Here is a 15,458-nt window from a genome sequence, read left to right as displayed (position 1 = left end):
ACTTGTTTTGTGTGGTGCTTGTGTGCTGGTGTGTTATGTAATTAGTAACAAACATAACTAGAGCTGTCACTTTGTAACTGCTGGTAGTGATGACCAGGTACGAAGACGTACCGCTTTGATGCAACCCCGCTTTGAACGGACACTTGACCCTGACCCATGACATTTATTATTATTCAATTGCATTCAAAATGGGATTAAAATAAATTCAATTCAAATCAAATTGAAGGTGAAATGGGTACAGTCCTGCATTGGAGTCATCAGAAGGAACCAAAACAAGCAAAGAGCAAAGATGAAGTCATCAGGGGGAACCTGTGTAGGATCGGGTTTCAGAGGCTACTCCTCTACCCCCAAACCCATCCAGGCACAGCCAAGTGAGCCTTATTAATATATATATATATATATATATATATATATATATATATATATATATATATATATATCTCTCAAAAAGAACCCAGATCAAAAACAAAAAAATCAAATAATTCTGGCTGCTTGACCATGCGTCGGATCAGGTTGAAATTTAAAACATATATTCCCTATCACCACTCGATCATTATTGTGAAGATTCACATCAATCGATGAAGCGGTTCAAGAGAAATACATTAAAAGAAAAAAAGATTTTCGCTTAATCCAATATGGCTACCAGACCATGTGACATCAATTACTCGTGAATACCCTGGTATTCCCAAGGCTTTGGGAACATTTGTGTGAAGTTTCCCCTGGATCTGTCCGCAATTCTGGAGAAGAAGATTTTTTTATAGGTTTTTGGGTAAATCCAATATGGCTGCCAACATGGGTAAACCATGTGACCTATGATGTCAGATGTATGACTGTTTTGTTCTTCATGGATAGGCCGTCATATATGTAAAGTTTCACATCGGTCTGTGCAGTCATTTTAGAAAAGAAGATTTTTGAAGGTTGTTTTTTTTATTAATATGGCTGCTAAGTCACGTGACTGATGACATGATGAACTCTTTTTTTTTTTTTCCTGTGTACCAATTTATCCCAAGATGTCCCTAAATTTTTTTTCATACTGATCAGATTTAGCGTTGTACATATGCAATTATGAAGTCATAACGAAGGCACCTATTACGTCATAAAAAATCACACATTCCTCATGTGAAGTACGCACCATGTGCCAAGTTTCAATTTTTTCCTTGGTGTGGTTTCAGATATGGGGGTCCAAAGTTTTTCTGTTTTTTCCAACATGGCTGCTACACCACATGACCTATGACGTCATAATTATAATTAGAACATTCTACTTGAGTAGTCGCTCTTATGGTGAAAATGTCGTCTCAATCCGACAAGCAGTTGCGGAGAAAAACACAAGTTCTGTGTGGACAAACAAACAAACAGACAGACAAACAAACAACAAAAAGATGTCATGCAGAGCACAAACTTGCAAAATCCACCCCCTCTCCAAAGGTTGCCATGGATAAATCAAATCGTCCATTTCATTAAGATTAAAAATGACAATCTTAATCAAATTCCAGGTCAATCGGATGAAAATGTATTATTTTTTAGATTGAAAATGCTGATTTTAGAAGTTTGACCTTGAGTTCACCTTTGACATTTTGACCTCAAAAATAGTTGGTTTCTAAATTCAGTGATGCACTATGCAATGGCTGTATAATTTTCAAGTCAATCGGATGAAAATTGATGGTATTTCAGATAACAATTGATTTTAGAAGTTTGACCCTGAGTTGACCTTTGACCTTTGGATCGCAAATAGTTTGTTTCCCTATTTGCACAATATGCAAATCCTGTTCAACTTTCAAGTCAATCGGATGAAAAATGATTTTAGAACTTTGACCACAAAATCAATTGGCTTCTCAATTGAGACTACCTCTACAACTTGGTAAAGTTTCATGACGATCAGTTTAGAATTGTGACCTGCAGGCGATTGACACACATACAAACAAGAAAAAGACGTCGTACAGAGCACGACACTTGCAAAATTCATAAAACCAATTTGACCTTAACAATAATTGGTGGTTCAATTCCATGATCAAATATGCAAATCCTCTTCAAATTTCAAGTCAATGGTATGAAAATTGAAGATTTTAGAAACCTCACTTAAGTTGTCGACCTTTGTCTATGCTGATCTTTTGACCTTAAAAAATAGGCTTCTTGCTTATGACAAACTCTACCATGTGGTGAACTTTCGTAAAGGTCGGTTTAAAAATTGTGACCTGAAGGCGATTGACAAGCAAACAAACCCACGAATGAAAAATCACTCATAGAGTGACGCTTGGCGAAACGGAACAGCACTCGGTGGAACACAGACCTCCACCAGGCTGAACAGTTTACATTTTGTATCCCAGTGAAATGTCGGATCTGAATGCGGACCTTAACGAAAATCGAATCGGCTTGTTCTTGTCACCTAACCAACTCATCCACCTCGTTTTCTCACAAGTCGTCCACAACTTTTGGAGATATCATGCTATACATACTTTTGGCTCCATCTCTCAATGGTGAAGAATCACTTTTAAAAATTCTCATATCTGGACCCGGATTCGAATCTTCACCAAAATTGAATCAATTAGTCCTTTTCACACGCACAACCGGTCCACAAAGTTTCTGTGGAATCCATCCGTAACCTTTTGAGATGTTGTGCTACATATCGTTTTTGGCCCCATCTCTCAATGTTGAAGAATCATTTGAAAAATTCTCGAATCCAGATCCGTATACAGATCTTCACCAAAATCGAAACAATTAGTCCTTGCTCCACACCCAACATATCAACCAAGTTTCATTCGAATCCGTCCTCAACTTTTTGAGATATCTCACTCACTCTTCACCACAGACACCACTTGGAATCTTCAATAGCCACGATCTAATGCTAGCAGATGGGTTCCCCATCTTCACATCCATTTTTGAGATGAAGAACTTTGTGATATTATAATGCCCTTCCTTGTGAAGCATCAGTCCAACAGTTTCGAGTCAGTTGGGGAATGGAGCCCTGACAATGTCACTCATAGGCTGGTGTGCCAACTCTGCACCATCCCGACAGAGACCCTCACTTTAATTTATTTTGTGATATAGGTGATGTAAGTGTTAAAAGATCTGTCAAGTCGCCTGCACTCAGCATGAAAATATCACATTGAAACCTCATCATGTTAACTTTTTCCCTGCTTTTATTCATTTTAAGTGCTTTGTTTATCACGTCGGGTGAAAGCCATAGATTTTGCACTGCCGATGCATTCGAGGTAGCTGGTTGCAGGAGAGATCAGCTGGTGGTAAGATCACCATTGAGTTGGCCATTCTGTGATCAATCCCTCAAGGAGTCCGATTTAACTAAATGGACATTGTGCCGGTTAAGCTTCGGAGACGGGCATAAATCCAGATATCCCGTCTGTATTTAAGTCGTGGGTGTTAATCTTCTTCGTTCGCATGCAGCACAAGGCTGAAGGATAGCATATTTGGTTGAGGGTACGGCTGTGCCACTGATGGATGCAATGACCTCTCCTAGTTCGGGCAGGAATTTGGAAATTGGAACTGCGCCGGCGATAACTCGCCTACCCTTCATAAAGGACACCATGCCTGTGATATTTAAAGTCCACCAACGAATGCTGGCAGACGGAACATCCATTGAATGTCTATCCGAGGGATGGCACACACATTGATGAATCACCCCACCTGTGAAACACCAGGTTGACAGTTTCCATAGCTGGGTCGGGATTCAAACCCAGGCGAGACAGCTTAGAGGTGAGAGTGTGTACCTATAGGGCGAGGCCATCCTGTCAGCCCATGGATGTGAAGGATACCACAAAATAGTAGGCCATTTTGTCCTGATTCCGTGGCAAACTGTCCCAGTTTTAGATGTGAACGTGATATGGATATTAAATTCGGTTAATTTCAGGATAATAATGATGTTAGTACATCGAAAATAAGCAAGTTGATGAATGGCCTCCTCTCGTGTATAACTTTTCGTGTATAACACTGTATTTCGTTGTGCAATCTTGTAATTAGTTAAAATTTGGAAATGCTTATTTCATGACGCATATGTAAATGATTGCTCAAACTATCTTTTGAAAGTGATTAAAATACAGCAAATATTGTTCCACACCATGGCCTGAATCAAAACATTCATTATAATTATTAAACACGATGTAAACATGAATAAAAAGTTTTTAACTAAAAGGTTCAATTATCAGATAGAACCTTTTGATTTGAAGGCGACGAACAGCAAATACCACCCGTCGCTTTGCTAAAGGGAATACGAAGAGAGGGGGGGGGAGAGAGATAGAAAAAGAGGAGAGAGAGTGAGGAGGAGAGGAAGGGGGAATGAGAAGGGATGGGGAGGGAGGTGAGAGCAAGGAAGGGCGGGGAAGCGAGGAGGGGTGGGGGAGGGAAGGCAGTGTGAGAGGAGAGGAAGGGAAAGCAGCATGTGGGGAGGGGGAATGGAAGGCACCATAAGAGGAGAGGAAGGGAAGGCAGCAGGAGGGGAAGGGAAGGAACATGAGGGGAGGGGAAGGGAAGACAGTGTGAGGGGAAGGGAAGACAGTGTGAGGGGAAGGGAAGGCAGCGTACCGGGGTGAAAGTGTTTTTAATTGTCGATTGGGAAAGAGAACTTGTTGCTCTGGTAGAGTTTGGTTTCTTTGAATCTACATTCACAACTATCAATAATAAGTACTCTCTCTGGTGATTGGTTTTCAAATGTTTTTGCATATTGGACGTATCACTGTGATGAGCAATGTCTAATGAACAAAGTGAGCATGCAACTTTTGCACTGTCTTCTTTAACCTTCCTTTTCAGATTCCAAAAGTAGTTCCAAAGTGCACTTCTGGACCTTTTGAACAACACGTTGTCAAAACTTTGTCAGTCGACGTATTGCTTACCCATCCATCAGCAAAGTAATCATCATGCATGCTTTACTGCCCAACTCAAAATGCCTTGCTATTTACGCACCTTTAGGGCGTCTTTAGTTTGCAAGTGATTTGCTTTTGCTGCTACATTGTAAACGAGATGCCCCAGAGGCATGTTCCTTTTCAATCAATACCATACTAGGCAGGTCATGTGTAACCAGAACATGCCCAACAGGGACGAAAAAAATTTTCCCCCAAAAAACACTTATTTCTGTGAAGTAGGAATAACTGGGAATTGATGTTGATTCTGGTTCACTACTCTATTCTTTTTGATTCCATGGGTGGAATTGAGTACAGTACTTCCATGGGTGGAACATGGGTGGAATCCATTCCGCCCACATTGTTAAGCACTCAAGCTAGCACTCCAATGAAACAGTCTATAAGGAATGGCTGGTGAGGTCAGACTAAACATTGTCCGGAGACGACCAAAGATAAACACTGTCCAGACACGTCAGAGATAACCACCATCCAGACACATCCGGAGATGTCCATCGTCCAGATGCGTCCGGAGATAACTACCGTCTGAACAAGTCCAGAGTATCAAATAATGTGCGAATACAACTCTCTGGACATTTTAAGCATTGCAGCAGAAATATGATAACCTCAAGAATCTCTTAACCTGAACTGAATTAAAAAAAATTTTTTATGTGGAAGTTAGTTTTTGGCCACGAGGTTTCATGGTTTTGAAGTTATGGAGGAGACGCACACACTGACACATGCATTGACATAAATTCACACTGACATATAATTACAGATTCTCGCAAATAAAATGCTCTATATTAGTGAACAAGCTATGAAAAATAAATATGGGTTTATTAATTTCAAAATAAAATTGGAAAACAAGATACCTTTGAGTCACTGAGTCCCGAAACCTGCTCCACATACTCCTCCTGGATCATAAACGCTGCCAGGTTTGCAGTGTAACTGGCCAAGAAGATGACAGAGAAGAAGGCCCAGACAGAAACCATAAATTTGCTTGTGCTTCCTTTGGGGTTCTCCACTGGTACAGAGTTGTTGAAGACCAATGCCCAAAGCAACCACATGGATTTTCCAATCGTAAAGGTGGATCCACCAGGTTCTGCATGAAAACACAAAAGAGAAACAGGAGCCTACATTCGAGACAAAAGCATCATCAATGTGCATCATCATTAAAGGCATCGAAATACATTGGAATTAAGGTTTAATATGTTCTGATGAGAACAATTCCTCACTTCGCGTAAGGGAATTTGATGAAGTGGATGTGACTTTACAAATCGGAATAATGCTGTAATATCTGCAGTATGTGTGTGTGTGTAAGTATGGATGTATGTATGTATGTATACAATATATATCATATATGTTGTAGCGTCAACAGCTCGACGAACATTGAGCTCGGCGTGGCGGGAGATTAAAGTCCTGCGATGTCCCGAGCGGCTCAACTCCTGTGAAGATGTTCTGAATTGGTGGCGGACAACGCACGTGCGGGTCATGAGGAGAGACATGAGAGACCTTAAATTTTTTAAACCCCACGGGTTTATTTCTATAACCATAATAATAAAAACAATCAGGGATGACTGAACTCGAAGGAGAAGAAAATGTCGGGTTGCGGTGGAGAAGAAAAGGAGAAATACCGAATAGATAATAATTAATTATGTACAAATAGGTAAAATAAATCTCAAGAAACTAAGGCCCCTCAAAACCAGACTCAGTCACAGAAGGGAAGGGAACAAAAACCAGGGGACTCAGGTCTGAGGCAGCGGGGATGAGCAGTTGATGAGGAGGGATGAGGAGGAGGACAACAAGGCGAGCAGACGATGGCAGGACGATGAGGAGATGGGCAGGACGATGAACAGGGTCCAAAAACTCTAGCAAAAACCACAAGGACAGGTTGGAGTTTTATTTATTTATTAAAGACTTCAAATATTAATCACCAGCAGTGACCACTATTTTTGTTGTCTGTGTGTCTGTTTGTTTGTCTGTGACTCTCTCCAGAGCATAACTCTGTGACATTTGATGCGATCTTGATGAAACTTGGACACAAGCTAGATAGCATGGTCTAGTTGTGTCTTTTTGTATGAGGGGCGTTCCACGCCCCTTATGGGCGGAGCCACGCCCACTTGAACTTTTTATTTATTTATTTATTTCTCGATTTTTTTTCAATTGTTATGTCCTGGCAAAATGCACAATTGTTATGCTATATTTAGCTAAGTTGCCCCACTAGGAAATGGATTTAAAAGGAAGAAGAAGAATCCCTTGAGAGCGAGCAGCCATGTGGGATGGTGAAGCTTTCAGAAGTACCAATACCAGTGCTGCTCAGTTCTTTTGGCTTCCTTTGGTTCTCTTCATTCTTCCTAGTTCTCTTCGTTTTCCTTCGTTTCTATCAGTGGTTCCAAACTTGCTTCCCGCAGATTACTCTCATCAACCAGACAAACTTTCTTACTTCGCAGGCCTTCGTATTCGACCCAGATTTTGAGGAACATTAACTGCATCTCTGTGGAATCAACACAGATGAACTTTCCTATTTCCCAGACTTGGTATTTTCATCAGTTGAAAATCAACATTTCGTGACGTGTTTCCTGCTGGTGCTTTTGACCCGGATTCCGAGGAGCATTGGCCGCATGCATCTTGGTTGAATGTTCGTCATTACTCCCGTCACTACGCCTGCTGAGCATGATGGAGACTTGGAGACTGCCAGCATTCATCGCTCATCTCACCACTGTATGACTACACGTAATTGGAAATTCTCACACACACAATTTCTACAGTTTCACCCTTCCCCTCAAAGCATGAGCAGAACTTTGAGAAAGGTTGGTGGGTGATCTGGGACGGGATCCCATCAAACGCTAGCAACGAGCTCGGCACATGGATGGAATGTAGCTGGCCCCTCCCAAACCAATCAGTATAGGCGGGGGGGGGGGGATCCTCGCGAGTGGTCAGACCAAGAAAGAGCACCAGAGAAGAGGTAGTGGAGGAACCTAGTGGTGTAGCGATCCCACTCTGAGTGAATATATCGTGCTGAGGTGTGGAGCACACCATGCCGAGTGGAAATTGTGCTGAGAGAAGGACAAGCTATGTAGAGATCCCGCCAAAGAGAATATCTCACTGTGGTGTGCAAATCCGGCACCGTGATCATTTCCTCGCTGAAAGGTTCCACCTGTCTCTCTAATCTGTCTTGTCCCCTGTTTCCTGTTTGAGTGAGAAGCCGTTTATTCGCTGTTTGAGTTGTTTGTAACCATGTTCTCTTCTCCTGCACCGTTTCGGATTGTGTGATAAAACCTTGTTGAGAACCTGTTCTGTGGCCATGATGGGGATGCAGGACTCTAAGCATTTTTAGGTCATTGGGTAAACAAATCCGTTAGATGGGCGAATTAGGATCGCGCATTTCAGGTGCCATTAAAAGCGAGTCGCCAACAAACTCCGCTCAGCTTATTCCTCTCAACAGGTTCATTACTGCCTGACAGATTTTAACTGCTAGCACATCGGCAAATTGAGGATGGAAGAGGGGAAATATTTGATCCATTCCCGCCTTGTGGACGCATCGGTCTTTCGAGACCCCATGACCGTTACAACACCACATTCTCGGAAAGGAATGGGGATTGCCGTGGAAGAGGATGGTGGGAGATGCAACATATCCACGATGGTTGGTGAGAAAAACGTCATTTTCATAATTGCCTTGAAGTCATCATTGACTTGGTCACACCTCTATGGGAGGTAATTGACGCCGTTGTGTTTTCAAGTTTCATCCAAAGGTTGATCTGCTGTTGATCCCTTTACACCAATCTAGATCTGTTTGCTTGTTGCACACATCCACTCTTCTTCAAAGGTATCACGATGATATATTCACACTGCTCTATGAGAATGAATAATAATATCTTCACAATGCTCTGAGAATGAATCATAATGATATCTTCACACTGCTCTATGAGAATGAATCACAATGATATCTTCACACTTTCTATGAGAATGAAAAATAATATCTTCACACTCTCTATGAGAATGAATCACAATGATATCGTCACACTCTCCATGAGAATGAATCATAATATCTTCACACTCTCTATGAGAACGAATCATAATGATATCTTCACACTGCTCTATGAGAATGAATCATAAAGTCTTCACAATACTCCATGAGAATGAATCACAATGATATCTTCACACTCTCTATGAGAATGAATCATAATGATATCTTCACACTACTCGATGAGAATGAATCACAATGATATCTTCACACTTTCTATGAGAATGAAAAATAATATCTTCACACCCTCTATGAGAACGAATCACAATGATATCATCACACTCTCCATGAGAATAAATCATAATATCTTCACAATCTCGATGAGAATGAATCATAATGATATCTTCACACTCTCTAAGAGAATGAATCATAATGTCTTCACACTACTCTATGAGAATGAATCACAATGATATCTTCACACTCTCGATGAGAATGAATCACAATGATATCTTCACACCACTCTATGAGAATGAATCACAATGTTATCTTCACACTTTCGATGAAAATGAAAAATAATATCTTCAAAACTCTCTATGAGAAAGAATCATAATGATATCTTCACACTCTCTATGATAAAGAATCATAATGATATCTTCACACTCTCTATGAGAATGAATCATAATGATATCTTCACACTCTCTATGAGAATGAATCACAATGATATCTTCACACTCTCTATGAGAGTGAATCATAATGATACCTTCAGACTGCTCTATGAGAATGAATCACAATGATATCTTCACACTCTCTATGAGAATGAATCATAATGATATCTTCACACTCTCTATGAGAGTGAATCATAATGATACCTTCACACTGCTCTATGAGAATGAATCACAATGATATCTTCACACTTTCTATGAGAATGAAAAATAATATCTTCACACTCTCTATGAGAATGAATCACAATGATATCGTCACACTCTCCATGAGAATGAATCATAATATCTTCACACTCTCTATGAGAACGAATCATAATGATATCTTCACACTGCTCTATGAGAATGAATCATAAAGTCTTCACAATACTCCATGAGAATGAATCACAATGATATCTTCACACTCTCTATGAGAATGAATCATAATGATATCTTCACACTACTCGATGAGAATGAATCACAATGATATCTTCACACTTTCTATGAGAATGAAAAATATCTTCACACTCTCTATGAGAACGAATCACAATGATATCATCACATTCTCCATGAGAATGAATCATAATATCTTCACAATCTCGATGAGAATGAATCATAATGATATCTTCACACTCTCTAAGAGAATGAATCATAATGTCTTCACACTACTCTATGAGAATGAATCACAATGATATCTTCACACTCTCGATGAGAATGAATCATAATGATATCTTCACACCACTCTATGAGAATGAATCACAATGATATCTTCACACTTTCGATGAAAATGAAAAATAATATCTTCAAAACTCTCTATGAGAAAGAATCATAATGATATCTTCACACTCTCTATGAGAAAGAATCATAATGATATCTTCACACTCTCTATGAGAATGAATCATAATGATATCTTCACACTCTCTATGAGAATGAATCACAATGATATCTTCACACTCTCTATGAGAGTGAATCATAATGATACCTTCACACTGCTCTATGAGAATGAATCACAATGATATCTTCACACTCTCTATGAGAATGAATCATAATGATATCTTCACACTCTCTATGAGAGTGAATCATAATGATACCTTCACACTGCTCTATGAGAATGAATCATAATGATATCTTTACACTCTCCATGAGAATGAATCATAATGATATCTTCACACGACTCTATGAGAATGAATCACAATGATATCTTCACACTCTCTATGAGAGTGAATCATAATGATACCTTCACACTGCTCTATGAGAATGAATCACAATGATATCTTCACATTCTCTATGAGAATGAATCACAATGATATCTTCACACTCTCTATGAGAATGAAAAATAATATCTTCACACTCTCCATGAGAATGAATCATAATATCTTCACAATCTCGATGAGAATGAATCATAATGATATCTTCACACTCTCTAAGAGAATGAATCATAATGATATCTTCACACCACTCTATGAGAATGAATCACAATGATATCTTCACACTTTCTATGAAAATGAAAAATAATATCTTCAAAACTCTCTATGAGAAAGAATCATAATGATATATTCACACTCTCTATGAGAATGAATCATAATGATATCTTCACACGACTCTTTGAGAATGAATCATAATGATATCTTCACACTCTCTATGAGAGTGAATCATAATGATACCTTCACACTGCTCTATGAGAATGAATCACAATGATATCTTCACACTCTCTATGAGAATGAATCATAATGATATCTTCACACTCTCTATGAGAGTGAATCATAATGATACCTTCACACTGCTCTATGAGAATGAATCACAATGATATCTTCACACTCTCTATGAGAATGAATCATAATGATATCTTCACACTCTCTATGAGAATGAATCATAATGATATCTTCACACGACTCTATGAGAATGAATCATAATGATATCTTCACACTCTCTACGAGAGTGAATCATAATGATACCTTCACATTGCTCTATGAGAATGAATCACAATGATATCTTCACACTCTCTATGAGAATGAATCACAATGATATCTTCACACTCTCTATGAGAATGAAAAATAATATCTTCACACTCTCCATGAGAATGAATCATAATATCTTCACAATCTCGATGAGAATGAATCATAATGATATCTTCACACTCTCGAAGAGAATGAATCATAATGTCTTCACACTACTCTATGAGAATGAATCACAATGATATCTTCACACTTTCTATGAAAATGAAAAATAATATCTTCAAAACTCTCTATGAGAAAGAATGATAATGATATATTCACACTCTCTATGAGAATGAATCATAATGATATCTTCACACGACTCTATGAGAATGAATCATAATGATATCTTCACACTCTCTATGAGAGTGAATCATAATGATACCTTCACACTGCTCTATGAGAATGAATCATAATGATATCTTCACACTCTCTATGAGAATGAATCATAATGATATCTTCACACTCTCTATGAGAATGAATCATAATGATATCTTCACACGACTCTATGAGAATGAATCATAATGATATCTTCACACTCTCTATGAGAGTGAATCATAATGATACCTTCACACTGCTCTATGAGAATGAATCACAATGATATCTTCACACTCTCTATGAGAATGAATCACAATTATATCTTCACACTCTCTATGAGAATGAAAAATAATATCTTCACACTCTCTATGAGAATGAATCATAATGATATCTTCACACTGCTCGATGAGAATGAATCACAATGATATCTTCACTCTTTCTATGAGAATGAAAAATAATTTCTTCACACTCTATGAGAATGAATCACAATGATATCTTCACACTCTCTATGAGAATGAATCATAATGATATCTTCACACTGCTCCATGAGAATGAATCATAATGTCTTCACACTACTCTGAGATTGAATCATAATGACATCTTCACACTTTCTATGAGATTGAAAAATAATATCTTCACACTCTCTATGAGAACGAATCACAATGATATCTTCACACTCTCCATGAGAATGAATCATAATGATATCTTCACACTACTCTCTGAGAATGAATCACAATGATATCTTCACACTTTCTATGAGAATGAAAAATAATATCTTCACACTCTCTATGAGAATGAATCATAATGATATCTTCACACTCTCTATGAGAATGAATCATAATATCTTCACATGCTCTATGAGAATGAATCATAATATCTTCACACTCTCTATGAGAATGAAAAATAATATCTTCACACTCTCTATGAGAATGAATCATAATATCTTCACACTCTCTATGAGAATGAAAAATAATATCTTCACACTCTCTATGAGAACGAATCACAATGATATCTTCACACTCTCCATGAGAATGAATCATAATGATATCTTCACACTACTCTCTGAGAATGAATCACAATGATATCTTCACACTTTCTATGAGAATGAAAAATAATATCTTCACACTCTCTATGAGAATGAATCATAATGATATCTTCACACTCTCTATGAGAATGAATCATAATGATATCTTCACACTTTCTATGAGAATGAAAAATAATATCTTCACACTCTCCATGAGAATGAGTCATAATGATATCTTCACACTTTCTATGAGAATGAAAAATAATATCTTCACACTCTCTATGAGAACGAGTCACAATGATATCTTCACACTCTCCATGAGAATGAATCATAATGATATCTTCACACTTTCTATGAGAATGAAAAATAATATCTTCACACTCTCTATGAGAACGAATCACAATGATATCGTCACACTCTCCATGAGAATGAATCATTATGATATCTTCACACTACTCTCTGAGAATGAATCACAATGATATCTTCACACTCTCGATGAGAATGAATCATAATGATATCTTCACACTCTCTATGAGAGTGAATCATAATGATACCTTCACACTGCTCTATGAGAATGAATCACAATGATATCTTCACACTCTCTATGAGAATGAATCATAATGATATCTTCACACTCTCTATGAGAGTGAATCATAATGATACCTTCACACTGCTCTATGAGAATGAATCACAATGATATCTTCACACTCTCTATGAGAATGAATCATAATGATATCTTCGCACTCTCTATGAGAATGAATCATAATGATATCTTCAAACGACTCCATGAGAATGAATCATAATGATATCTTCACACTCTCGATGAGAATGAATCACAATGATATCTTCACAATCTCTATGAGAATGAATCACAATGATATCTTCACACTCTCTATGAGAATGAATCATAATGATATCTTCACACTTTCTGAGAATGAAAAATAATATCTTCACACTCTCTATGAGAATGAATCACAATGATATCTTCACACTTTCTATGAGAATGAATCATAATGATATCTTCACACTCTCTATGAGAATGAATCATCATGATATCTTCACACTCTCTATGAGAATGAATCATAATGATATCTTCACACTCTCTATGAGAATGAATCATAATGATATCTTCACACTCTCTATGAGAATGAATCATAATGATATCTTCACACTCTCTATGAGAATGAATCATAATGATATCTTCACACTACTCTATGAGAGTGAATCACAATGATATCTTCACACTCTCTGTGAGAATGAATCATAATGATATCTTCACACTCTCTATGAGAATGAATCATAATGATATCTTCACACTACTCCATGAGAATGAACCATAATGACATCTTCATTCTGCTCTATGAGAATGAATCATAATGTCTTCACACTGCTCTATGAGAATGAATCACAATGATATCTTCACACTCTCTATGAGAATGAATCACAATAATATCTTCACACTCTCTATGAGAACGAATCACAATAATATCTTCACACTCTCTATGAGAACGAATCATAATGATATCTTCACACTCTCTCTGAGAATGAATCATAATGATATCTTCACACTACTCCATGAGAATGAATCACAATGATATCTTCACACTTTCTATGAGAATGAAAAATAATATCTTCACACTCTCTATGAGAATGAATCATAATGATATCTTCACACTCTCTATGAGAACGAATCATAATGATATCTTCACACTCTCGATGAGAATGAATCATAATGATATCTTCACACTCTCAATGAGAATGAATCATTATGATATCTTCACACTGCTCTTTGAGAATGAGTCATAATATCTTCACACTACTCTATGAGAATGAATCGTAATGATAACTTCATACTGCTCTGTGAGAATGAATCATAATGATATCTTCATACTACTCTCTGAGAATGAATCACAATGATATCTTCACAATCTCTATGAGAATGAATCACAATGATATCTTCACACTCTCGATGAGAATGAATCGTAATGATATCTTCACACTATCTATGAGAATGAATCATAATGATATCTTCACACACTCTATGAGAATGAACCAAAATGATATCTTCATTCTGCTCCATGAGAATGAATCATAATGTCTTCACACTGCTCGATGAGAATGAATCACAATGATATCTTCACACTCTCTATGAGAATGAATCACAATGATATCTTCTCAGTCTCTATGAGAATGAATCATAATGATATCTTCACACTCTATATGAGAATGAATCACAATGATATCTTCACACACTCTATGAGAATGAATCACAATGATATCTTCACACACTCTATGAGAATGAATCACAATGATATCTTCACACTCTCGATGAGAATGAATCATAATGATATCTTCACACTATCTATGAGAATGAATCATAATGAGATCTTCACACACTCTATGAGAATGAACCAAAATGATATCTTCACACTGCTCTTTGAGAATGAATCATAATATCTTCACACTACTCTATGAGAATGAATCGTAATGATAACTTCATACTGCTCTGTGAGAATGAATCATAACGATATCTTCATACTACTCTCTGAGAATGAATCACAATGATATCTTCACAATCTCTATGAGAATGAATCATAATGAGATCTTCACACACTC

The 15,458-nt window shown here is 37.5% G+C and overlaps 1 protein-coding gene across 1 annotated transcript in view; it reads right to left on the bottom strand.

Moving 5' to 3' along the window:
• The window catches only part of LOC147021722 (glutamate receptor ionotropic, NMDA 2C-like), a 211,113-nt gene that overhangs the window by 62,357 nt on the left and 133,298 nt on the right, over positions 1-15,458 (bottom strand). Inside the window, exon 12 of the mRNA XM_085890453.1 lies at positions 5,717-5,946. Within this exon, the coding sequence (XP_085746579.1) occupies positions 5,717-5,946 (230 nt within the window). The remainder of the gene's footprint in view (positions 1-5,716; positions 5,947-15,458) is intronic.

This window comes from Eptatretus burgeri, chromosome 8 (genome assembly GCF_056783735.1).
Source record: "Eptatretus burgeri isolate ZD-2024b chromosome 8, Ebu_testis_v1, whole genome shotgun sequence".
NCBI classification, from domain to species: domain Eukaryota; kingdom Metazoa; phylum Chordata; class Myxini; order Myxiniformes; family Myxinidae; genus Eptatretus; species Eptatretus burgeri.
This window is presented reverse-complemented; position numbering and strand designations above follow the sequence as displayed.